General features: G+C 39.4%; 2 protein-coding genes and 1 long non-coding RNA gene across 17 annotated transcripts in view; 2 read left to right on the forward strand and 1 right to left on the reverse strand.

The window, feature by feature from the left end:
* The first annotated feature begins 1,703 nt into the window (after nucleotides 1-1,703).
* CCDC196 (coiled-coil domain containing 196) lies at nucleotides 1,704-14,074 on the forward strand. The gene is made up of 10 exons (XM_012504353.2): nucleotides 1,704-1,885; nucleotides 1,982-2,134; nucleotides 3,721-3,817; nucleotides 4,548-4,598; nucleotides 6,299-6,376; nucleotides 6,578-6,661; nucleotides 7,183-7,242; nucleotides 7,610-7,751; nucleotides 13,631-13,689; nucleotides 13,874-14,074. The coding sequence occupies exons 1-10, from the start codon at nucleotides 1,836-1,838 to the stop codon at nucleotides 13,991-13,993; spliced, it is 894 nt and encodes a 297-aa protein (XP_012359807.1). The 5' UTR covers nucleotides 1,704-1,835; the 3' UTR covers nucleotides 13,994-14,074.
* On the reverse strand, nucleotides 11,792-23,913 carry LOC115834837. The gene is made up of 3 exons (XR_004029844.1): nucleotides 23,827-23,913; nucleotides 20,957-21,016; nucleotides 11,792-11,872 (listed from the first exon to the last, which is right to left on the reverse strand). It is a non-coding gene; the product is annotated as an uncharacterized LOC115834837 (long non-coding RNA).
* The window catches only part of GPHN (gephyrin), a 700,118-nt gene continuing 698,870 nt past the window's right edge, over nucleotides 23,070-24,317 (forward strand). For 13 of the 15 annotated variants that reach the window (XM_030812325.1, XM_030812331.1, XM_030812357.1 and 10 more), the window contains exon 1: nucleotides 23,778-24,252. In XM_030812325.1, the coding sequence (XP_030668185.1) occupies nucleotides 24,189-24,252 (64 nt within the window). In that variant the 5' untranslated portion in view covers nucleotides 23,778-24,188. Of the gene's footprint in view, nucleotides 24,253-24,317 lie in introns of all 15 variants that reach the window. The other 2 variants (XM_003263586.4, XM_004087163.3) reach the window with 1 other exon arrangement.

A 24,317-nucleotide genomic window follows, 5' to 3' on the forward strand; every position in this document is an offset into this window, starting at 1 on the left:
AAGCATTTTGGGAGGCTAAGGCAGGTGGATCATTTGAGGTCAGGAGTTTGAGACCAGCCTGGCTAAGAAGGTGAAACCCCATTTCTATTAAAAATACAAAAATTAGCTGGGTGTGATGGTGCACACCTGTAATCCCAGCTACTCAGGAGGCTGAGGCACGAGAATCTCTTAAACTCGGGAGGTGGAGGTTGCAGTGAGCTGAGACTGTGCCACTGCACTCCAGCAACAGAGCAACACTCTGCCTCAAAAAAAAGAGAAGTATGTGTAGAGACTACCAAAGAAGTTTTGATGTAGAGGATCCTTAGGAGAGCTATGTATCCTATCTAACCAGAAGCAGATCTTTGTTTTGTGGGCCCCTAAAACACACAATTTGGAGAGGTCTGTCTTTCCAAAAAAGAATACAAAATTATGAATACAAAATGAGGTTCAAGGCCTTTGGAAGAGGTCTGTGAAAATAAAGGGCTCTAAAGTTTAAGTCTCATTAGCCTCATATAAATCACCTTTGCTGTATCTGACCCCTTAATTGAGGCATTAAGCAATCCTAAAACCCAAACCAAATAAACACAAACTCACTAAAATGGGAACACCTAACACGAACCAAGCTCTGTACATACTGTTTCATACTCACAACGAACCTATCAGGCCAATATTACCATTCTCACTTTTACAACAGCAGAAACTGAGACTCAGAAAATTTAGTAACTTGCTCACAAGCAGCTCACTATGCACAGTGAAGCTGAGATCCAAACCAAAGTCTGACAAACTAAATCTTGTGTTATTTCCATTATAATACTCTCCCTTTAATGTTTCCCACAAGATAAAGGGTTTAAGTTACTTTGGAGAACACCCCTAGAAAATGGCTAGAAGTGTTCAGTTAATACTTGACATTGACATGACTTAACTCACTTTGAGACTTTCACTAAAAATACTTCTCTAAAACTGTGTTTAAAGGGCATGAAAAAAAACCAATGTATAACTGGGTTACCTTTCAATAAGTGACATAGATGAAGACAAGAGATCTTAAGGTCCAAAAGAAATGTGATTATAATAAAAAAGAAAATAGAAGCAGAACAAGAAAATCCTGAAGGGAGGCTAGAATTATTATATCTTTCAGGAAAGAGTGTGGTTATGGAAGGACATACTGACGATATGCATCTTTCACAAATTAAATCCTCTTGCTACATGTCCAATATTCTTTTACCTGCCATTATGATAATATCAAATTTTAAAGATTGAAAAAAAAATGACAGTGGCTCATATATTATATTATTCTATTATATTCATACCCTGTATTTGCCAGTTTGATCTCTTTTAAAAAAAAGTCTCTTAGAAGTATTCCTTCTTCCTCTTGAGGCCCCCAAAAGGTATATGCTGTGTCTTTATCCTTTCTTCATTTGCAGACTCTGGCACTGTGCTCTACAGATAGTGGCATTTCACAGAGGTTTGTTGCCATGAAAGAAGGTGCTGATGAGTTGTTTCTGACAGTCCAACATTTTCTAACACAAAAGGAATTCCATAATGTAGATATGATGTGATTGCATCCTATTCATTCAAAGACTTCAGAATAAAACTTTGTCATTTGGCTAGATCTAAGGCAAGAACTGATCAGATGTAGTTAGTATTTCCAGTCAACAAACTGCCATTGATGTTGAAATTACTGTAAAGACCTGTTGATTATGTGGTATTAGGGCCATTGTGACCTTGCTGTAGCTAAGATCAGTCCACTGCAGCAGGCGTTTCAAGAACAGCAGCACAAAAATAATGACTTAACTGGATGGAAAAAAAGGCACATATTTTCAGGAAGGCCTCTTTATTCTTAGAAGTTACCCTTCAAGATGACAAGTGGTGCAAACTCTTCAGGATCTTACCTGCCCTCAAGAATGAGGTGAGTCTTTGATGGAAAATGCTAAATAGAAAAGAGGGTCTCTCTCTCTCTTTCAACCCAGGCTAAAGGCAGATATTATTGTGCCTCTTCCCACAGAAGTTCTAAAATAGATGACAACTACTTGAAGGAATTGAATGAGGACTTAAAGCTAAGGAAGCAGGAACTGCTAGAGATGCTCAAACCTCTAGGAGACAAAAACAACCTCTTATTTCAAAAGTTAATGTCTAACCTGGAGGAAAAACAAAGGAGGTATGGGCTCTTACTCTGGAATCCTAGAGGTAAAAAGGCTGGAGAACTTAATCTCCATAGGATTGGCAATAATTACTTACAATTTTTTTTTGGTTAATTACTAAAGGTTTGGACATTCAGCTGTAGTAGGCAAACAATTTGTAACTACCAAGTCAGGGTGACAACAAATCCTTTATTTTCTTTTACTAAATTAAATATGACTCAGCCCTCATTTCGTGGGGCTAGTTATAACTCTTCCTCCCCAGGCTGCCCACCCAAGAAATAGTGAAACGCTTTTTTTTTTTTTTTGAGTCAGAGTCTCGCTCTGTCGCCCAGGCTGGAGTGCAGTGGTGCAATCTTGGCTCACTGCAAGCTCCGCCTCCCGGGTTCACGCCATTCTCCTGCCTCAGCCTCTCCAAGTAGCTGGGACTACAGGCGCCCGCCACCACACCTGGCTAATTTTTTTTTGTATTTTTAGTAGAGACGGGGTTTCACCGTGGTCTCGATCTCCTGACCTTGTGATCCGCCCGCCTCGGCCTCCCAAAGTGCTGGGATTACAAGCGAAACGCGTTAGTTTACCGCGGTCACACAGATGCTTTCTTATGCATGATCACTTTAGAATAAATAACTCTGCTCTTTCTATGCCAAGCAGTGGAATGGCAGTATTTTCTAAGCCTAGCAGCCCTCTGAATTAGGGCACAGCCTCTCTAAATATACTAGGCAGCTTAAGTCTTAACTCTTTACCAGAGCACTCACTGTACTTGGGACCCACAAACTCTGTTTCCTTTCTAGTCTCAGAACGTCTCTCCTTGGTGAGTCTACCTTTATTCTATACCCTTATCATAAGCGTCTCAAAGCACTCATATTTTTGGAGAACAAAACTCAGGCAGAAAGTTGTGGTCAAGCACCAGCTGCTTACAACTCAGCAAAATAGACTTCTCTCAGAGCAAGAAAACACAAAGTCTTAGAATTGTGTTCTCTGCTTAGAACTGGGGAGAAAAAAGTACAAGAACACAAACATAAAATAATTTATGCCTTTAAGGAGTATCTTCTCTCACAAAGACTTGATTCTGATTCAGATTTTGTTAGAACTTCTTAATGGCTTGCATTCTCTAGGGCTACGAAAGGATATCAGTGACTTCCCCAATAGACTCAAATGTCCTTATATGAAGAAGCAAGGAAGTGGGAGAAAGTGGACAGAGGACAGAGATGGGTTAGGAAATGACTCTGGGATTTATCCTAGAAGATAGCAGGTTCTTCAACCTCTTCTTATAAAGGGGGCAGAATTACCCCTTCTTCTCCCAAAAGTCACACACTGCAACATTCTTCTGAGGGGGTGGAAAGGACTCTCCCTGGCTGTTGGAGACCTAAGTTTAAAGCATTAAAGAGCACAGAATTCATTCTAGAGCACATAGATAGGCAAATGTCAATTAGAAATGGAAACATCTTAGTTATAGAGATCTTCTATGACCAGAAGGGCTTCCATAACTCCTGAGATTTCAGTCCCCATCTAACTTTCATGGTAGGGTACTTTCTGACTAGTTGCAGAACATCAGTATTACCCTTAAGGAGGTATGTATGTTTTATGATGCCTCTCTTTCTTCTAGTCTTCAGATCATGAGGCAGATCATGGCAGGGAAGGGGTGTGAGGAATTCTCGGTCATGGAGCTCCTTAAGGAAGCAGAGGAGATGAAACACAACTTGGTAAGAAGTTGGAGATACTCCAGGAACAGCCTCCTGAATAGGGCTCAATTCCATTGCAGTGTCAGATGTGGAGAGAAAGACAGAGTACTCATCTCTAGCATCTGATGCTCCAATACTCATATCTCCTTGATCTAGAAAGTCCAGGGTGACCCAAAAGGAGTCAGATGGAATGTCGGGAAGAACACGACTAGTAAGCAAAAATTCTGTTCTTTGACTTTTAAAAAACTTTTTATCTAGGGAGTTAATGAATATAACCATATTAACTCTTCACATTTCAGAAAGAATAGTAAAATATTTGCTATAAAGAATAGAAAATACCTATCAAAGTATAAGAAAAGAAATAGTTTGCTCTGCGTGATTCTTATAAGATTTTCTTTTAATCAGCAATGTAAAGGATCTTAAAAATTAAAAATTAGTGGTCTAAGCCCCCAAGAAATGGTCACATAAGAGCATCTTAAGTGTTAGGAACTCATTTCTACAGATACTGTCTCACGATTATTATAATTAAAGTTATTACTTAAAGCAATAACTTGTTTTTTTTAAACCATCATCATCATCAAACATCTCTTATGTTCCTGGATTTGGGATTAGACCCATTCATTGCCTTCCTCTGTGGTTTACTATGTCCCTGGACCCTTTTCCCATCATTACTTAGTAACTTCTTCCAAACCCACTTCAATGGCTGGACAAATATATGCTTCTGTTTGTTTGGTTCTTCCCCCTCCAACAGGAAAGGAAAAACAAGATGCTTCGGAAGGAAATGGAGATGCTATGGAACAAGGTGTGCCTCTAAGGATCTATTAAAAGTATTGCCCTACAGATCATAATGCAAAGAATCTCCCTTTCCTCTGGCCCCCATCCTCATTGTTTCATGTCCTTGCTTCCACCCATGCCTCATTCCAATCCATTCTCTACACAGCAGCCAAGGTGATTTTTTAAAACAATCAAAGCATGTTACTCTTCTTATGAAAAACCTTTACATCCACTAATTCTGGCATAATCTGGCTCTTGCCCACTCTCCAGTTTCCTCTCATAGATGTCCTTCCCTTGCTTTCTATGCAACCATGCCACTGGCCTCTTGTGGTTTCTCAAACATGCCAAGCCTTTTCCTATCTTAAGGACTTTGCTCTTGCCTTCCCCACTGCCTGTAATGCTATTCTCTCATGGTTGGCTCATTCTCATCCTTCAGGTCTCAGCTTAAATGTCATCTCCTTAGAGAGGCCATCCTTGTTTGCTCCATCTAAAGTAGGGCATCCTCCTCCTCTTTTCTATTATATAACTCTGCTTATGTGCTCAATAGCACTGTTTATAATATAAAATTATTATTATTGTATTATTACTTTTTAAATTGTTTCTTGTTTCCCTGCCTCCTTCTGTATCTTCTCAAGCTCCTTCAATATCTTGATTGCTTTGTCCCAATCTATAGCTCCTAGCACAATGCTTGGAACATAGTAGAGAATCGATAAATGTAAGTTGAATGAATAAACAAATGAATACCTAATTCTAATGCCCTTATAATTTTACAGCAATCACCACATTGTTTAAGATAACAATATTAGGGCCTTTTGCTGGGAAACCAGAGCCAGGGAGTAGGGGGAAGGGGACAGGGAATTCCTTTGTCCCTTGTCCGAGACTTTGTCCAAGACTAATCCCTTGGGACCCAAGTGCTTCTTTACAGACTATGCAACTAGAAGAGTAGATTGTCTCTTGTGATATAAACAGGTATATAGTGTGATCTCTGTCTTTTTTTTTCATCTCACTTTTCCACAAATAATCAGAATACCTTCAAGCCCTGCATCTAGTATTGAGATCTGCTCCAGGTTCTCGTGGGCAGTTACAAATTAGTTCTATGAATTGTCAGAAGTTTTAGTTCCTGGGGTCTTGAGTCCTTGTAATAGGAAATGTGCCAGCACAATTCCTCTATCTAAATCCAGCTTCTACAGAGCTCTCAAAAGGGACATCTATACACTTAACCTGTGATCAACTTTCCCTACTCATATTTTAGAAGAGCAGCATGCCTAGTGGTCAAGAACACAGGCTTCAGAATCAGAAAGATCTGGTTCAAATTCCAACTCCATACTTTCCTGGTTGTGTAACCCTAAACAAATAACCTCTCCAAGTCTCAGTTTTCTCATCTATAATATGGAAATAAAAATAGTCCTCAAAGAACTGTGAGGATTAAATGAGAATGTCTGCAATATAGTACAGTAAGGAAAATAAGTAGAGTAATGCAGTAAGTAGCTTAGAGTAGTGACTGGCTAAGGGTCCAGCTAATAGTTTTCATTCCTATAAGGTACATTCAAGGGACCGAATGAAAGGAAGGGCTCACTCCATTCTCAACTCCCTTTGGTAGTACACTTTTCATGCCAGGCCCTGAGAAGCTGCTGACTGGCAGGAACCAAGGCCTTGACCCATATTGGTTTTCCACTTCCCTCTTTAATTTCCACTACTTTAAAGCTTTGCCAAAATGTCTTTCCACAGACATTCGAGGCAGAAGAACTCAGTGATCAACAAGAAGCACCACAGATAAAAAACAAGGCAGACTTGCAGGATGGAAAGGCAAGTGGACTGCATGTACTTAAAATTTCAAGATTGTCGATGTCACACAGCTGGAAACAGCCTGCTGACAATCAGGGCTAATTTGGGTAGGCAGATAGGTACGATCTGGGTTTTTAGGGTTTATTAGATTTATGGCCTGCTGAGACATTGCACTTCTTTCCTAGGACCTCTTATTCTTTTAGCTCTCTTCTTTCATTCCAGGCTCCCAAATCCCCCTCATCACCTAGGAAGACTGAGAGTGAACTGGGGAAATCATTTGCAGAGAAAGTGAAGGAGATAAGGAAGGTAGTACAGCCATTCTGAATGGCAGTGGATTTTAGAGCTAGTAAACTAGAAATCTTTTATGTTGCAGTAATTTGCCTAAGGTATGGTGTGCTCTTGGACCAATGCCAATTTTTATAGATTTGGTTCCCTTGTGTTACTATATTTGAGTTAGAGTGATATCACAAGTTTCCGGGAAATCATATTAGGAAAAAGTGAGAGAAGCTATACCAACAATGATAACTCTGCAACAGCTAAATGATGTCAGAACTTCTGTTCATTTGTCTTTGAAAATGTATTCAGTGGTATTATGCTTGTATCTCATCTTCCCATAACCAACTCACCAACATAAAATAACCCTATTCATTAGCTTTTAGAGGGTGGCTTGTACATTTGAGGTCAATTAAGAGAATTGTGCAGTTAAAGTCAATTTAATAGTAAATCTGTGACACTATAATTTTGCTATAAGGCTTTTGCAGTATATTGAGAAAACTGATTGCTGATCTCAATTTACTTTGTCACCCAGAGGCTCTTTCTTCCACCAGGAAAAGCAACAGAGGAAAATGGAATGGGTCAAGTATCAGGAAGAAAACAACATCCTTCAGGTACTAAGGTCTTCCAAGGCTGGATATCGGATGCAATTTCATTCATATAATACAAAGGCTTTTAGCTGCATATTGTGAAGCCCAGTCCCCACACCCTAGATTACCAATTGCCCTGCTAAAACAAATGTATCATAGAAAGATAGCTGAAGGGACCTATCTCTGAACTTGGAATAAATGGTATTTCTTCCTATGTTCTTGATTTTGTTCTATTCTAAATGGGGAAAAATCACAAATACTTTCTACCCAACTTTTAAAGACTGAGCATGATGGAATTACTTTTTAACTTCTGGGTAAAGAGGATTCAGGCAAAAATGGCTGCAGAGAAGCCAATCCTATATGTGTAGTTTTGGAAAATGTTCTCTTTCAGAATGATTTTCATGGCAAAGTGATTGAGCTGAGAATTGAAGCCTTGAAGAACTACAAGAAGGCCAATGACCTGAAATTATCATTGTATTTGCAGCAGAATTTTGAGCCAATGCAAGCATTTTTAAATCTTCCTGGGTCCCAAGGTAGGTAGAATATCCCAGGTACACAGTTTGAGGTTTTGTTTTGTTTATTTTATATTGGAGACCTTTACTTGTAAAGTGAGCAACACAATGCCTGGCACACAGTAAGTTAAATGTTAGTAGTACAGTAATAAATTTCTTCATTATCTTTTTTTTTTTTTTTTGAGACAGAGTCTGGCTCTGTTGCCCAGGCTGGAATGCAGTGGCGCGATCTCAGCTCACTGCTACCTCTGCCTCCCAGGTCCCAGTTCAAGCAATTCTCCTGCCTCAGCCTCCCAAGTAGCTGGGATTACAGGCACGCACCACCATGCCCAGCTAATTTTTGTATTTTTAGTAGAGACAGGGTTTCACCATGTTGGCCAGGCTGGTCTTGAACACCTGACCTCATGATCCACCTGCCTCGGCCTCCCAAAGTGCTGGGATTATAGGTGTGAGCCACCGCGCCTGGCCTATCATCATTTTTATGACTCAGAAGCTTCTGTACTAAGGCAAAGATTCTCTCTGGGAGAATTGTTTTCCTTTGTAAAGATAAAGTAATATATTACATACTTAGCATATGTAGCTGATACATAGCTAGCACTCAATAAAATATGTTTCCTTTCCACCTCATCCCCTTTTCTAGGAATTAGAATTGTTCAATCTTATTAATCTTGCTGGAATAGACTCTGCTATTTCAAAGCAGAAGGCCAAGGAGACAGACATCTGACAATGGTTGTGAATTTTATCAATCCAGTTGTCCCTCTGAGAGTTTCAGCGATTTCCCCACAGAATTTATGGCAATATTAGAGAAAATAATATAGTTCATTTAAAAAATAGAATATAGAGATGGCTCTGAGGACAGGGAAAAAGTTCTTAAATTTGTGTCTATGAATATGAACTCCATTTTTTAAAAGGGACACGCAATGGGAAATCATGGCCAAGGGATGACGATGTTCTATTAGTATCAGTATGTATGTTTCTAATTTCTTAGTCGTATTCTGTAAAGGGCTTAAACAGCTTATAAAAATCATAGTCAACACATAGGGTTAAATAAATATATGAGTAAATCAAAGAAAAGGGAAAATACGTTGAAGCCGGGCAAATACACAAGAATGCATAATGGGAGTACTGTACAGCTGGCAGAGGTAGGCTACAAATTTGGTTCTGAATTTTCCAGTAAAAAGAAACATGGATTTGTGAAACTCATGAAGTAACAACAAACCAATTGCTCAGGAGAAACACAGTTTTTCCTGGAGTTGAAATCTGAGAGAAATTTCTCCTCCAGGTCCATATAATGGGGGCAGGACATCGTTTGTGTGATGATAGTCGCCAATGTCTTCAACAATATTTCAAAATAAATTCAGAATCTAAATTTCCTAGGTTGTTTCTCCTCTGTTCTTTGGCATAATCTGATAAAAACATATTAATCTGAAATTTATTTTAAGTGACAAATCAACTCAAGATGATTTGATTCAGGTACATAAGACTCTTTGGTCTGGCTTGATCCACAGGTAAATTTTAGAAAACTAGTAAGACTGAACTGACCATCCTTCAGGCAGTATTCTAGACATATTTTTCTTTCAATTTATGTTCTAATAAGAATTGGACAGCATAAAATTGGAAAGAATCCTGGAATGCAACCAGAAGCAGTATTAAATGATTAAGATACAAATTTAAAAGATAGAGAAGAGGGTTATGAGGAAGACAGACAAGTCCCTGTTTTACTTCATTCAAAATTAGCTGAAGGTCATCTCAAGGGATCTAAAAGCTTTTTAGCTCCAGAATCAAATTAAGTCTAAATTAGTAAATAAGGGTTCCATTCAACTTGATTGTCTCAGGAGATATTTTTTCTCCTTGCATGTAAAACATTGAATCAACTTTGAATTGGAACAGCCACGGATCCACACCTTCTTTTCTCTCCTTTCCTTTTATGTTCCTGGAGAATTAAATGATAGGGTACTATACTGCTTAGTTACCACAAATTAATGTAGCCACAGGCAATGGATCAATGTGTTATATTGATTCTGCATTCATTTAGCACTAATTATGGGCCAGTTTCATTTTCTAACACACGTATTCAAACTCTATAGGTTTGTTTGAGCCCAAGTGGATTTGAAATCTAATGGAGTCCTATATTTTGGTTATGTGGCCTATTTTTTCACCTCTAGTATTTGATTATTGAAAAGAAAACAAATATTCTCTTCATAAAGGATTTTAAAACTAATTATGTAAAGAGGTTATTACCAACCTATTTGGTAATAATTTCTTAATGGTAGGTGTTGTAGTATTTTCCAACTTTGTGTATCACCTGGACTATTATTTATTCAATATTTGTTGTTTACATTGACTTCTTTAGTTTCCTAAATGCATTCCTTGAAAATAAAATTTATATTACTATTTTAAATGAAGAATCAATATAGTTTTCCACAATAGAAGGTAAACTTAATAATAAATACACAAAAAACAAGATTTTAATGTTCTAGAAAAATACATAGGCCTGAGATCTATTTTATCTCTATTAGGAAGTGAGATTAGAAAGACATAGAGAATTTTGGCCAGGCATGATGGCTCATGCTGGTAATCCCAGCACTTTGGGAGGCCGAGGCAGGTGAATCACGTGGTCAGGAGATCGAGACCATCCTGGTTAACACGGTGAAACCCCATCTCTACAACAAAATACAAAAAAATTAGTCAGGTGTGGTGGCACACACCTATAGTCCCAGATACTCAGGAGGCTGAGGCAGGAGAATCGCTTGAACCTGGGAGGCAGAGGTTACAGTGAGCTGAGATGATGCCACTGCACTCCAGCCTAGGTGACAGAGCGAGACTTCATGTCAAAAAAAAAAAAAAAAAGACAGAATTTTAAAGAAAGCCAGCACCAAACTGCAACTTTCTCCTTGATGCCATCAAGTTTGAAATAATTGAAAAGGCAATAATTTTCTCACTGTGATTTATAGTATTTAATGCCATGTCCCAACACCGAAATTTATCCCAATTGCCACCTAAAATCATCTCATCATCAAATTTTGGCAAATTGTAATTTAAGGAAAAAAGCACTGAATTTAGACTCAGATACATGAGTTGCAGGCCTTCCTCTGAGGCTCACCAGTTATATGACTGGAAAAGTCATTTAATTTCAGTTTTTAAAAATACAAACAACATTAACATGGAGCATGCTGAGAACTTAATACCTTGTGTAACCCTCACAGTGACTCTATGAAAGGTATTATAGAACAAGAAACAAGCTCAGAGAAGCCAGGCTTCCGGCTCCATATTCAATCCTTATTCCCTAGACTATGCTACAAAATGGATGTGTAAAAGTATGTGACTTTTCATGCCTCTTCTAGATCTAAACGCTATAATTTGAATCCAAATTTATTATCTATTTAACGTATAATCTTCTCAATGAAGAAGCATACTCCTAAGGTTAATTTGTTCAGCAAGAAATTGGTAACCCTACATTTAGCCCAGTAGGTGGCACCAACCACATCCAGGCTTCAAGTCCAGAGTGGTAATTCAGGAACCACGAAATGCTGTGGGAGAGATCGGTCTTCTATTACTCTCAGGACAAAAGGTGGCACATTCATGTATCAAATGAAAAAAGAAAAAAATTTCTTGATGTTTTATCACGTGCTCTTTTGGCACCAAGGTATATTACTGGCAGCCTTGATTAGACCATGTTAAACTCAGTGTTCGGTTGCATAATTTTTACCTAGTATTTTACTCCCTGTACTACAGTTCTCTCAATTTCAAAAAACAGTCACTGCCCACTTCCTCTACAATCCTTGTAGAATAGTGTTCCCTTCTACTACAGATAAACCAGGCGATTGGGGCACTAAAATAAAAAATGGGCACTAAACAAAAAATAAAAGATGGTGCTTATTTGAAGTTTGTATACTTAATAGTGTTACAGGACAGTGTTCCTTTTTCTCTAGTTTCAAAAGAATTGAATTGCACAAAACTGTCTTAGAGAAAGGGTGGAATATAATTTTGGACACACCTCTCAGTAAATCAGGGTACAGGCTGTTCTGTTCTAAGCATTTCCAAGTAGAGGAAGGGTTTACCTCAGTACTCTTAGCCAAGAATTCTTCCTCCCACTGTCCGATGTGCTGGTTGGCTGAGTTGCAGTGGTATGATCTGTGTAGCTGGCAAAATAGAATCCTGTGTTAATATTACTGATTTTGTTACACTTCAACAAATCCCTACTTGTGAATTCCCTTGATGCCCAGGATGTGGCATTACCGTCGTCCATGTTATCTCTTTGGCATGCTGCATCACTTAGTCTGTTTACACCTACGATGAAGTCTTTACTTTTGATCTTTCTGGAGACAGGTGACATTTGAAAGGATTTACTTTTCCACCAGTGTAAAATGATAATTTGATTCAGGGTGTATTGTAGGCCCTCCCTAACTTCTATAAAGTCCAGAAAGCAAGTCTGTGGACTTTGGCAGTCACCTATCTTAGAGAGCACAGGCGCTAAGCAATCTCTAAATTCAACTGAATTTCCTATCATATCTGCTGGTGTTTAAAGAAGAGGTTTATCTTCAGCAATAATATAACTTGTATTAAGACATTTGATTCTGATAGCTTTGCTTTTCTCTTCTCCCCTCAATCCCCACCAACTCTTAGCATTTCCTTGAGCTCTTCTGAGAAAAATCTGAATGTTGGATGTGAGTATTATGCTACACTTATAAATTCAGACGAAAGCCCAGCAAAGTGGGAAATGAATACTCTTTGAGACCTTACTTACTCTCTAACTCCTTCTGTTCTGAAAGCAAGTTATTCTTCATGGCTTTAACCTTTACTTCACTTTAGTATTATTCTTCCTGATGGCTGAACTACACTTCAGCAGGTGCTGCTGAAGGGAAAATAGTAGTGTTAAGCTAAAATGCTGAAAGGCAGGGGCGGAAAACCACAGCTAGCTCAAATCCGGGTCCTTGATAAGTAGTACTGTTGCTTTCAAGTACAGGCTTTTTAAAGCTTTGAGGCAATCTGAACCTTTTGAATGTCAAAGTTAGGTTTATGGTATTAATAGGTTATAAAGTTAATTTCTAAACTAAGTCATTCTTTTACTTCTTTAAGACCTCACAGAAATTCAGGGTGAGAATAAAATTCTTTTTTTCCTAAATACAAATTTTGAAGCTTGACAAAATAAACTGTACCCCTATTAATATTATTTTAATGGGTGACAACAGATTCCATAATTTGTGGGCATCACACACTCAGGAGTGCAGCAGTATGTCTAGGAAAATGTTATCATATTTAGCAAATAAAAAAGGATATCCTATTAAATTTGAATTTCACCAAACAATTTTTAGTATAAGTGTGTCCCAAATATTTCATGAGATATATGAAACATTATTTGGTGTTTATATTAAAATTCAAATTCAACTGGGAGTCCCATATTTTAGTCTGGCCACTCTAATTTAGAATAGACTCACTATTGGTCCTATTTAGCACCCTATAATTCTCCCTTTTTCTCCTTTTCATTGCCTCCCTTCCCCTTCTCACCCTATGCCTACCATTCTATCTGCTTCCTCTTTCTCTTCCCCATCTTCACCTTTATCTTTTGTTTATTCTCCACTATCTATAATTGACCATTTTTGTGAAATATATCTATCTGGTTTATCTGAGGGTATGTATATATACACATAACTTATTATTCCACTTCTTTATTTACTTGCATATAATTCTTAAATGAATTGTCCCCCTGTGGGACATGAGCTGTAAACAGAAAAATAGTCTGCCACTCCAACTTCTGAAATATTGTTTGACAAAGTTATTTTCTAAAAAAAAAATCAGAAAATTCACATCAATGCTAATACCCACAGTGATACAAAACAAAACTAGTGTTTTTTTTTTCCCTCAAAAGAAGCTCTTATTTTCCTAATGTTTCCCCTTAGGTACTATGGCCATTACAGCTATGGACAGAGTGACTACTGGCAGAAATGAACACCATGTGGTGAGAACTACTTTCTTTAAACAAACAAAAAATCGTTTTAAGGGCTTGAATAGATAGTGGGTATAGATTTTTGGAATGCATTGCTTAACATATATTCTAATTTAATATTTTAGGGGATTTGCAAAGTGGGTGCTAGGGTACTCAATATTTTAGCTGTCCTTTTTCCTGTTTTTTCCTGTCTTAGAGAATTCTGGGAGCAAAGATCTACACAGAACAACAAGGAACTAAAGGAAGTCAGCTTGATGATCCAGGAGGGAGGCTCTTTTTTCTGAGGTCACTGCCAGATGAAGCACTGAAGAATTAGCAGGCTTTCGCTCCATTTGCTTTGGACAGATTTAAAGACTAGGCACAGCCATTTGTGTTAATTAAAATCTCTCAAACCTTTGTTTTAGTGCTGTTTTCCCTCTCTCCCCCCCACCAATCTGGGTGGAAATGTTGGATGTCTGGCCTTAAACATGTACGGAATGTAGTCATTTAGGGATTGTAAACAACCTCTGATTATTTTGATAGCTTTTGGATTTGAAATGACCACATTTCAACCAATTATACAATATGTTTTTACTAAGTCCATAAAAAGGAGCTCCTCTCCACTTCTGAAGTATGTAATTATGGACAGATCCAACACTGGGAAATGAGCAAAAGTAGGTATAAAATAAGTAAAATTACATACCACAGACTTCTTTTACTCTCTCACCAAAAACATCAAAATGCCCTGTTGATTCTGCCTCCTTGTTATCTATTCCTTGAATATCATCCACTTTCCTAGTACCGTTGTGGGTTTTTTTGTTTGATTTTGTTTTTTTTCCCCCAGGCCCTCCTTCCTGCCTGGATTACCATAGCCTCTTAATTGGTTTCCCTTGCTTCCAGTCCCTCTAATTCATCTTCCACAGTACCACTGAAGCTATCTTTTATAAAAGATAAATGAGATCATGTCATTCTCCTACTGGTTTCTTGCTGAAGTCCAAGGTCCTTCATAGACCATAAATGATCTGCCTCCTGCCTACCTTCTCTCTTATCTTTCACTATGTCCCCCTTTTCTCATACATCCCACATTGAGCTCCACATTACTATTAATATTTACAGTTCTCCCCATGTATCATTAGTTCTATTAGCTCCATGCACAAAGTGGAAAGATACTTCTCTCCTTTAGCTATGACCATTGCCTGTTTGTCTTAAGGACTGAATGTGCTGCCCTTCTATCCCACTGATTCTCAATCCTAGCTGTGTATTGGAATCCCATTAAGAGCTCTGAAAAATAGCATTCTACTGGGTCCCGCCCCAGATAATTTAAATTATGGTAACTGAGCGAAAGGGCAAAAGCATCCGTATTTTTTTAAAAGCTTCTCAGGAAATTCTAATGTGCAATCAGGTTTGAGACTAGATGCTAGGCTCTCTTCTGTCATAGCACGAAATGAACTATATCACAATTATTGGTTTATCCAGCTACCTTCCTCACCAGGTGGTGAGCTCTTTGAGGGCCAGGATTCTATCTTGTTATCTTTTCATTTTGACTGCCTAACACAGTGCCTAGCATTTTAAAGAGGCTCAGTAAATGATATGTAGAAGGCCACAGAAAGTTAATTTCCAAGTCCCAGGTCTCTCGATGTCTTGCCTTGTGTAAATTACCACTGGATTATATCATAGTTCCTGAGATCTTCAGATATTTTCTTTCACTCTTAAGTTGTCATTAATTTCCTATCTCATGTCAGTATAGAAGAGTTGATTTGTCACAAAACACTTCATAATCTGTAGGAATCCCTCATACTTTCTGGTAATAAGCCAAGTGAGCCAGCCAATTCAAAATCTTCTTTTTCTCAAGGTCAATTTAAATCTTTAAAGATGCATTTTAAATATGAATTTTTAAATGTACTTTTGCACTGGAAACGGTTTACAAGAAATCACAGAATTTTGGCATTAAAAGGAACTTTAAATAACTATAAAGTTTCCTTCACTTTCCAAAAAAGGAAACTGGAGTTCAGATACATTGAAAAGGTGTCTAAATTCCTACAGTTAATTGGGGCCAGAGCTGGTTACCAGAGCCTAGGTATTAATACTGCCAGTTCATATTCCAATCTACATTGTATCTTTCCTCTCCTAACCACAAAAATAATGGGCTCTAAAACCCTGAGGTGATTAGCTTCATATTCTACCAACTGAGTTAGTGGAGTATGTAATTCACATTGTTTCAAGAAAGCCATCACTGTACTTATTTAGTCCCTGGGAGATTCTGGCAGTCCTGAGAGATTTTCCAAGTCAATTGGATTAGACAGAGCAATGAAAACAAAAGATAAAAATATAAAATCTGAATGTACTACTGATTACCTTGAACTAGTCATTTAACCTCAGGGCTTTAGAGTCCCAATTTTAAAATTAAAAGAGCATCATTTGAATATTTTAAAATTATGGGTGTTTTTTTTTTAACCACTACAATGAGTTTGGATTAGTATATGACCTTCCCCCTCCTTTTTTTTTTTTTTTTTGTTTGTTTGTTGTTAACTAAGGCATGGAATAGTTTACTTGGTAGCTGAGGTTGTAACTTCTTAAAAAGTGAATTATTTGCCATTGCCAAAGTATTTACATTTCATGTTCATTATCAGTCAGGCTTAACATCTTTCCTTCAAATGTTCCAAACCTTTCAATTTTTTCAAAACACAAAACTGGGATAGCCTGTTTTCCTACTTTATCTTTAGGACTTTATATTGGACTCTGACTTTCATAAGGGCAGTATAAAATTATCAGTTAGATTGGGTGACTCCTCATGAGTGTCTGCATTTCAGTGAATCCAGGAAATGGATCTCAGTTTTGTGAGTACAGACGAATTTATATGGTTAACTTATTCAAAAGGTCAGAGACTTATTCAAGCTACTCAAACTCCCAAGAGATTAACTGGTACACCCAATATTAAATTACAGAGAGGGCTATACCTTACAATTTGGTGGGAATATGTCTATATTTAGGGTATTCCTATCTCCAAATCAAGTTATAGTGAACTGAACAAGTAATCAAAAAGTACTTGGGATTGAAACATCATTATTATAGTTTTATTTGTACTCGTAATATTCTGATTATACTCCTCTGAGAATAAAATCTCTGATAACCTTAACCACATATGGGCAATACTTTTCAATTTCAAGGTCAATTGAGGAAAAACCTGTCCCATCAGCAATACATTTACAAATCGTAACTTTGGGTAGACTATTTTTGTAACTTATCTCATTTATTTTATCTTGACTTTCTAGCTATGCAGAGGATATCAGCTAACATTCTACCCCAAAAAGTTGCCTTTTGCATTGCCAGAAAGTGATTAGTAATGTCTGTCATACTTCCTAAATGAAATAAGGCCAACAGCCTGATACTTTCATCTTTAGTCTAGAATTGCAATAATCAAAGAGGGGAAGCGACGACGCATAACATTTTGCCTTACACTCATAGATCTAGGCAGAAAATCTAGTTTTAGTGTTGTTTATGTGAACAATGGCCACCTTAGGTGGTGTCTCTCCTTTTATTGGTAGAGGCTTCTGTAACCTGTTGGCGCGCCAAGTAAAATCTCTATTGGTCCCTCTGGCACCTGGAAGGAGCCTGCATTGCTACCAATTCAAAGTCCCTATTGATTCATATGTTCTGTATTTACTCAACAAATATTAGGAAACGGGAAGAGAACAAGGTCCCGTGCTGGAAAGGGAGGCTTGGTCTGCAACCAATCAATTTCATGGCAGGAGATGCACAGGCAGATACATATGAAATATAATTATTACATGGTAAAATTGAGAATTTTTCAGGACAACTAAAAATCCATCTTCTCTACTTCTTTCACAGATTCACTTAGGATTCCTAACATGAAAACTTACTTAAGGTTCATTTTAAGTATAAAACATGATATAAACATTCCTAGAAACTATATTTCCCCCAATTATTAGTCAACCTGGGGAAAATGAGATTACTTAGGTTAACAAAATAATTTTGGTTTTGTACATTGCTTTCTAAGGAAAAATATTTTTCTGGGGATGCTGGGCTTTAAGATAAATTTTAGTTACATAGAAACCAATGAATAATGGTAGAAACGCATGATGCTTTTGATTTTTTAAAAGGTCCACTTAAAGTCAATCCATGTCAGTTTTTAAGCTTGGACTATCTTTTCTTGATATATATACTGAATCCTAAAAACTGAAGGCATTGCAGACAGAGCCCTTTTAAGAAATCAAACAGCTTCTGGGGCAATTAATATTACTTTCCAATTTAGCAAATCTCATTTTCCTTTCCCATATCTAATAATCTTTCCCTCTTCTAGAAAATACTGCCCTTCTCTTCTATGGTCTACCTTTTTTTTTTTTTTCTTTCAGGAGGGAGAAAAATTAGTGCTTTCTTTAGAAATCAAACTTTTTTTGTTCCTGGTTTTCTTCTTTTATCAGATACACAGCCACACAAATAAATGGAAACTTCGTACATTTGTAAATTGTCAGTACATACCTAGGAAGAACTTCTCTACCTTCTGAATATTAATTATGTGACTATGTAGGCAGAATTAAAGGTATATAAACTGGAGCCCTCAGGAAAGAATAACCTCTATATTATAATGGAGAAAGAGGAGTTTGTAATTTGTCTTGTAAGTGCTTTGCGGATTGGCACATGATGTAAATCTATGATCCTCAGTTTTGGTTCTTAGGATCCTTTACATTCTTAAAAACTGAGGACTTTATGGAGCTTTTGCTTATGTAGGTGATAACAGTTTGGCTCTGTGTCCCCACCCAAATCTCATCTTGAATTGTACTCCCATAATTCCCAGGTGCTGTGGGAGGGACCCAGGGGGAGATAGCTGAATCATGAGGGTGGTTTCCTTCATACTGTTCTCATGGTAGTGAGTAAGTCTCATGAGATCTGATGGTTTTATCAGGGGCTTCTGCTTTTGTGTCTTCCTCATTCTCTCTTTGCCTGCTGCCATCCATGTAAGATGTGACTTGCTCCTCCTTGCCTTCCGCCATGATTGTGAGGCTTCCCCAGCCACGTGGAACTGTGAGTTCTCTACTAAACCTCCTTCCTTTGTAAATTGCCCAGTCTCAGGTATCTCTTTATCAGCAGCGTGAAAACAGACTAATACAGTAGGTTACGTATATTCAAATTTCCAGATTAAAAAATTTTAAATATACAAAATATTTACTATAATGGGGTACTGATCTAAATTATACCCTAGAGCCAGATGTTGTGGCTTGTTATCTGTAATCACAGCTACTTGGGAGGCTGAAGCAGGAGGATATCTTGAGGTGAGGAGTTTGAGACCAGCTTAGGCAACACAGAGAGGCCCTGTCTCTCTTAAAAAAAATATGAATATATATTTGTGTGTGTCTACACACACACACACACACACACACACACACAGCCTAGAGAAGCCAATGCCATCTTTTTGCAATGTAGGAAGAGCCAAGGTGAGAATGAAGTTAACAAAGAAGAAAGCATAGCTCAAAGTGACATCCTGATGACATAGTTTCAGACTCTGAATCTAGCCAACCCCGAAGCTACACAAGTCCAGACTTGTTAGCTGCATGAGCCAATGAATTTATTTTGGCTTCAACTAGGATCAGTTGCTTGCAACCAAGTATGTCATCAGACATCTGGGATTCCAATTGTGGGCTTCAGGGAAACAGAGTAACTGAAACCAAGAAAAGCAAAACTGCAAATAAGGGAGGGCTACTGTATACTTCATGCTACTGAATTGTACACTTTTAAATGGTTAAAATGGTAAATTTTATGTATGTATATTTTACCATTTAAAAAATGGTGAGGATGAAGCTTTGGTTGCTTTAAATGTATTTTTTCCCCAAAGAAAGATAGATTATGGTCAAGAAGAACTTTAAATTGGCTGAATTAGGCTTTGTATTTTTTCCCTTAGAATTGCTGTAACTAATTCTGGTCTGAAAATAGGTGAGTACAATACAATAAGATATTTGAGAGAGAGACCACATTAACATAACTTTTATTACAGTAAATTGTTATAATTGTACTATTTTATTATCAGTTATTGTTGTCAATCTCTTACTGTGACTACTGTATAATTAAACTTTATCATAGGTATGCACATGTAGGAAAAAACATAGAGGAGTGTCTGGACCCAGAAAAGCCCAATGAGATTTGGCCTTGCTTATATTGAAATTGTGGGCCAGGTGCGGTGGCTCGTGCCTGTAATCCTAGCACTTTGGGAGGCCAAGGCAGGCAGATCACGAGGTCAGGAGATCGAGACCATCCTGGATAACACAGTGAAACCCCATCTCTACTAAAAATACAAAAAATTAGCCAGGCGTGGTGGCGGGCGCCTGTAGTCCCAGCTACTCGGGAGGTTGAGGCAGGAGAATGGCATGAAGCCGGGAGGCGGAGCTTGCAGTGAGCCGAGATAGCGCCACGGCAGTCCGGCCTTGGCCAGGGAGAGACTCCATCTCAAAAAAAAAAAAAAAAAAAAAAAAGAGGGGAGGGACAGCATTAGGAGATATATCTAATGCTAAATGACGAGTTAATGGGTGCAGCAAACCAACACGGCACATGGATACATATGTAACAAACCTGCACATTGTGCACATGTACCCTAAAACCTAAAGTATAATAATAAAATAAAATAAAAAAAAGAAAAAAAGAAATTGTGATTAACCACAGAAAAACTAAGAGTTAACTGGTGGGCTAAGTGTAAATATACCAGTACTAGGAAAAAACTAACTTCAGGCTGGTCACGGTGGCTCATGCCTGTAATCCCAGCACTTTGAGAGGCCGAGGCAGGCGGATTACCTGAGGTCAGGAGTTCAACACCAGCCTGGCCAACATGGTGAAATCCCGCCTCTACTAAAAATACAAAAACTTGCAAGGCATGGTGGCATACGCCTGTAATCCCAGCTACTCGGGAGGCTGAGGCAGGAGAATTGCTTGAGCCCAGGAGACAGAGGTTGCAGTGAGCTGAGATGGTGCCACTGCATTCCAGCCTGGCTGACACAGCAAGACTGTCTCAAAAAAAAAAAAAAATAGTAACTTCATTTCTACTGAAATATAAAGTTTCATTCCCTGATAATTGTAATGAAAGCCACACGTTAACCTATTTTTTTGTGTTGTCTTAGATGGTTAATGGAAACTCTTGTAGTTTTCATGATGAAAACCCTAAGAATGGAAAGAATAACTTTCTGGGCACTTCTAATTATTTACATACAAATTACCACCCCAACCCACACCACACCCCATGCCCCATGTTTCCTGAGACATTTATCAGTGTTTGGAAAATGGCACTGTCTCCTACCTTTCAGAAAATTTTCTTTGGCGTAACTGATTCCAGGATGAATTCTGAAGAAATGTCACACTGTAACAAGAGTAATAGTGTGTACATATTATAATATTCATTCAATAACCATCAGTAAAAGTTCACTCTAGACAGTAAAGTCACTGCATTTTTCCTTTGTAAGCTTTGTAAATGGTTGCTGAATTTGAGAAAGATGAATACACTTAAGAAAAACGGTTGAAAGACAAGCATTATAATTTAGTTCTATTATTATTTTTTAGGAATTTTAATACTTACAGTCAGTAAAATATAATGAATGTTAATAAACCTGCATATACTTTAGAACAGGGGTCCCTAAACCCTGGGCCGCGGACAGGTACCCATCTGTGGCCTATTAGGAACCAGGCCATACAGCAGCCAGTAACCATTACTGCCTGAGCTCTGCCTCCTGTCAGATCAGTGGCTGCATTAGATTGTCATAGGAGCATGAACCCTATTGTGAACTGCGGATGCGTGGGATTTAGGTTGTGGCTTCTTATCAGAATATAATACCTTATGATCTGAGGTGTTCTAGAACAGTTTCATCCCGAAACCATCACCCCTGCCCACCCCCATCCATGGAAAAATTGTCTTCCACAAAACAGGTCCCTGGTGCCAAAAATGTTGGGGACTGCTGCTTTAGAAAGTTTAATTCATATCCACCCTTCCCACTTAAATTTTAATGAATTTAACCATCACCCTTTTTATGAATGCAGAAAGTTAATCTCTTGTCCTCTTATTATTGATTTGTGAAATAAAAGTGCCAGTTTTCTTCCATGAATAATTATAGAATATTCTAATTAAAGGAGTGCTTATTTAATCTACCACTATACTTAAAAGGTACTTATTTAGTCTACCACCTTAAACGATGAAGGAAAAGGCCCAAATTTGTTTAGGGTCACAACCTGTTAGTGGGCAAGTTTAGACCTTACGTCTAAGATAGACGTAAGATAGATGATAAGCTCAAGATATTTTCTAATCATTTAGAGTGTGTTGCAGAGAATAGAGATAGGTTAGAAAGATAACAGTATAACCAACAATTTACTCTTCATGTTTAGTTTGAGATAAAGGAAATCATTCTCTTGGACATACTTTTTCATCTTTATCTCTCATTTGACACTAGTTAACAACCCATTGGCCACCAGGATCTAAGGTGACAATGATAGGAAATGAGTTCATGACCTGGCTTAAATTTTTAATTACTGTCAAAAATACCAGCAATACACATACTAAAAACAAAAACAAAAGCAAAAAAGCCATTAATTTATTTTACCCACTTCGATTCCACCCAACATCTACTTTGTAGGCCCCATTATTTAAAATGAAATACATAAGCACGTGAATCTTCAGAGGATGGGTAATTTCATATTCCAACGGAACAATAAAAAACTCATAATCGGCCAGGCGCCGTGGCTCACGCCTGTAATCCCAGCACTTTGGGAGGCCGAGGCAGGCGGATCACGAGGTCAAGATCTTGATCGAGACCATCCTGGCCAACATGGTGAAACCCCGTCTCTACTAACAACACAAAAATTAGCTGGGTGTCGTGGCGCACGCCTGTAGTTCCAGCTACTCGGGAGGCTGAAGCAGGAGAATCGCTTGAACCTGGGAAGCGGAGGTTGCAGTGAGCGGAGATCGTGCCACTGCACTCGAGCCTGGTGACAGAGCGAGACTCCGGATCAAAACAAAACCAAAAAAAAAACCTATCAAAGTGACTTTGAAATTTGTGTATAAACACTGATATACATTTTTTAATACTTCACTTTGCTTTTCACTTTTATGCCTCCAGGTTTACTACAGCTAAGAAGAGAAAATATATACAGATGAGTGTGTGTACACACACACACACGCATGTAACTTTTTAAAATTCGGAAGTTGAAAGGTCCAGAAAGATAGTAAGAAACTAACGTAGAATAGCCACAGGTGATTAATAACACGTTTCATGAAAGGCACAGGGAAATAAATGGCAACAAAAGCTATTTTCATGGTAATCTCACATCCCACGAATACTGAAATGAAAATCGCCGCGGCAATGGACTGTGGTTCAGGTGAAACACGTTCTCGTTCGCTAAGGAGATAGATGCTTTCATCTAAAAGCAGCGCTCATGGCGAAGAGGCTTAAGGCCACAAAACCGTGGGACAGAAAGAGGAACAGAAACCAGGTATCTCCACTCCAGCTGCCCTGCCTCAAACTCCTAAGCTTCGCACGTGAGGATCCTCTTGCAGGCACTGACTAGAGATGGAATCCTAAAGCATAGGTGAAGCGGAAATGCTCCTTCAGGGAGAGCCGACTGAGGAAGCCAGCGGCTAGCACGAGGCGGGACAGGATACCTCCCTCTTCGCCCACGGCGGCCTCTCTGTCATAGTAACCGCCGTTCTGCCACTCATGCAGCTTTCTAAGACACCTCTAGGTTCCCCAGCGCTTTCAGTGGGGCAGCCGGCCGCTCCCGAAGGCTGCAAGAGGAGGCCCGGCGTGCTAAGCCAGTCCTCGCTCCCCTCTTAGAAAGCCGGCCCGCCGGCGAGAGCCAGGCTAAGGCGCGGACAACCAACGAGGTGTCAGGCTCGGCGGGGGATTGCTTCTGTCTGGGGCCCGGCCGAGGTTGCGTTCGTGCCTCGCGCGCACACGCTCCGCGTTCACTCAGCCAATCCGGCGCTACTCGCGCGCCCAGGAGCGAACCGCGGTCCTACTCAGGCTGGGCCGGCTCCTTCCCGCTCCCAATACTCAGACCCGAGCTCTCACTCCTCCCCTCACTCTCCACGAGTTCCACGCCTCGGGGTGTAGCTCCGCCCCTGTCCCCGAGTCCGCCCCCGCAACCTCCAGAGCGTGTGCTCTCCTTTCCTCTCAGTCCTACCATCTAGCTGCCTTGAGTCTCGCGCTCCGCAGAGCGGTACGACTCTCTCCGGCCTCGTCCCGCCGCCTCCGCGCGCTCTCCCCGTGCGGTCACCGCGCCCCCCAAGCTTGCCTCCTTCTAGCCGGACTTGGGGTCGCGCGCCCTGACTCCGCCCCCTCCCGCGGACCCGCGCACTCCCGGCGCGGCCTCTCCCCCACGCAGGCCACCGAGCACTCTGCGGCCTCCCCCTCCTTCCCCGCTCTCCTCGCGCTTCCCTGGCTCCCTAGCTGTCGCGCTCTCCTCGGCGAGCGCGCTCCCGGCCCGCGCGCTCCGGGCTCCGGTTTCTCCCGGCTCCTGTTAGTGCGGTGACTGCGCTGGGAAACATGGCGACCGAGGGAATGATCCTTACTAACCACGACCATCAAATCCGTGTCGGAGTCCTTACAGGTAACCGGGGGAGGAAGTCCGGGACCTATGAGGCTGCTGTCCCTGACTTGCCTTAGGCTTTTCGC

The sequence above is a fragment of the Nomascus leucogenys genome, chromosome 1a (assembly GCF_006542625.1).
Source record: "Nomascus leucogenys isolate Asia chromosome 1a, Asia_NLE_v1, whole genome shotgun sequence".
NCBI lineage: Eukaryota > Metazoa > Chordata > Mammalia > Primates > Hylobatidae > Nomascus > Nomascus leucogenys.

Bases quoted from the DNA above. Each gene is read 5' to 3' on its own strand.
- CCDC196 (XM_012504353.2), top strand. From the start codon at position 1,836: ATGACAAGTGGTGCAAACTCTTCAGGATCTTACCTGCCCTCAAGAATG. The intron at 6,662-7,182 runs GTAGTACAGCCA...TTCTTCCACCAG, and splicing joins AAGTGAAGGAGATAAGGAAG to GAAAAGCAACAGAGGAAAAT. The intron at 7,752-13,630 runs GTAGGTAGAATA...GTTTCCCCTTAG, and splicing joins AAATCTTCCTGGGTCCCAAG to GTACTATGGCCATTACAGCT.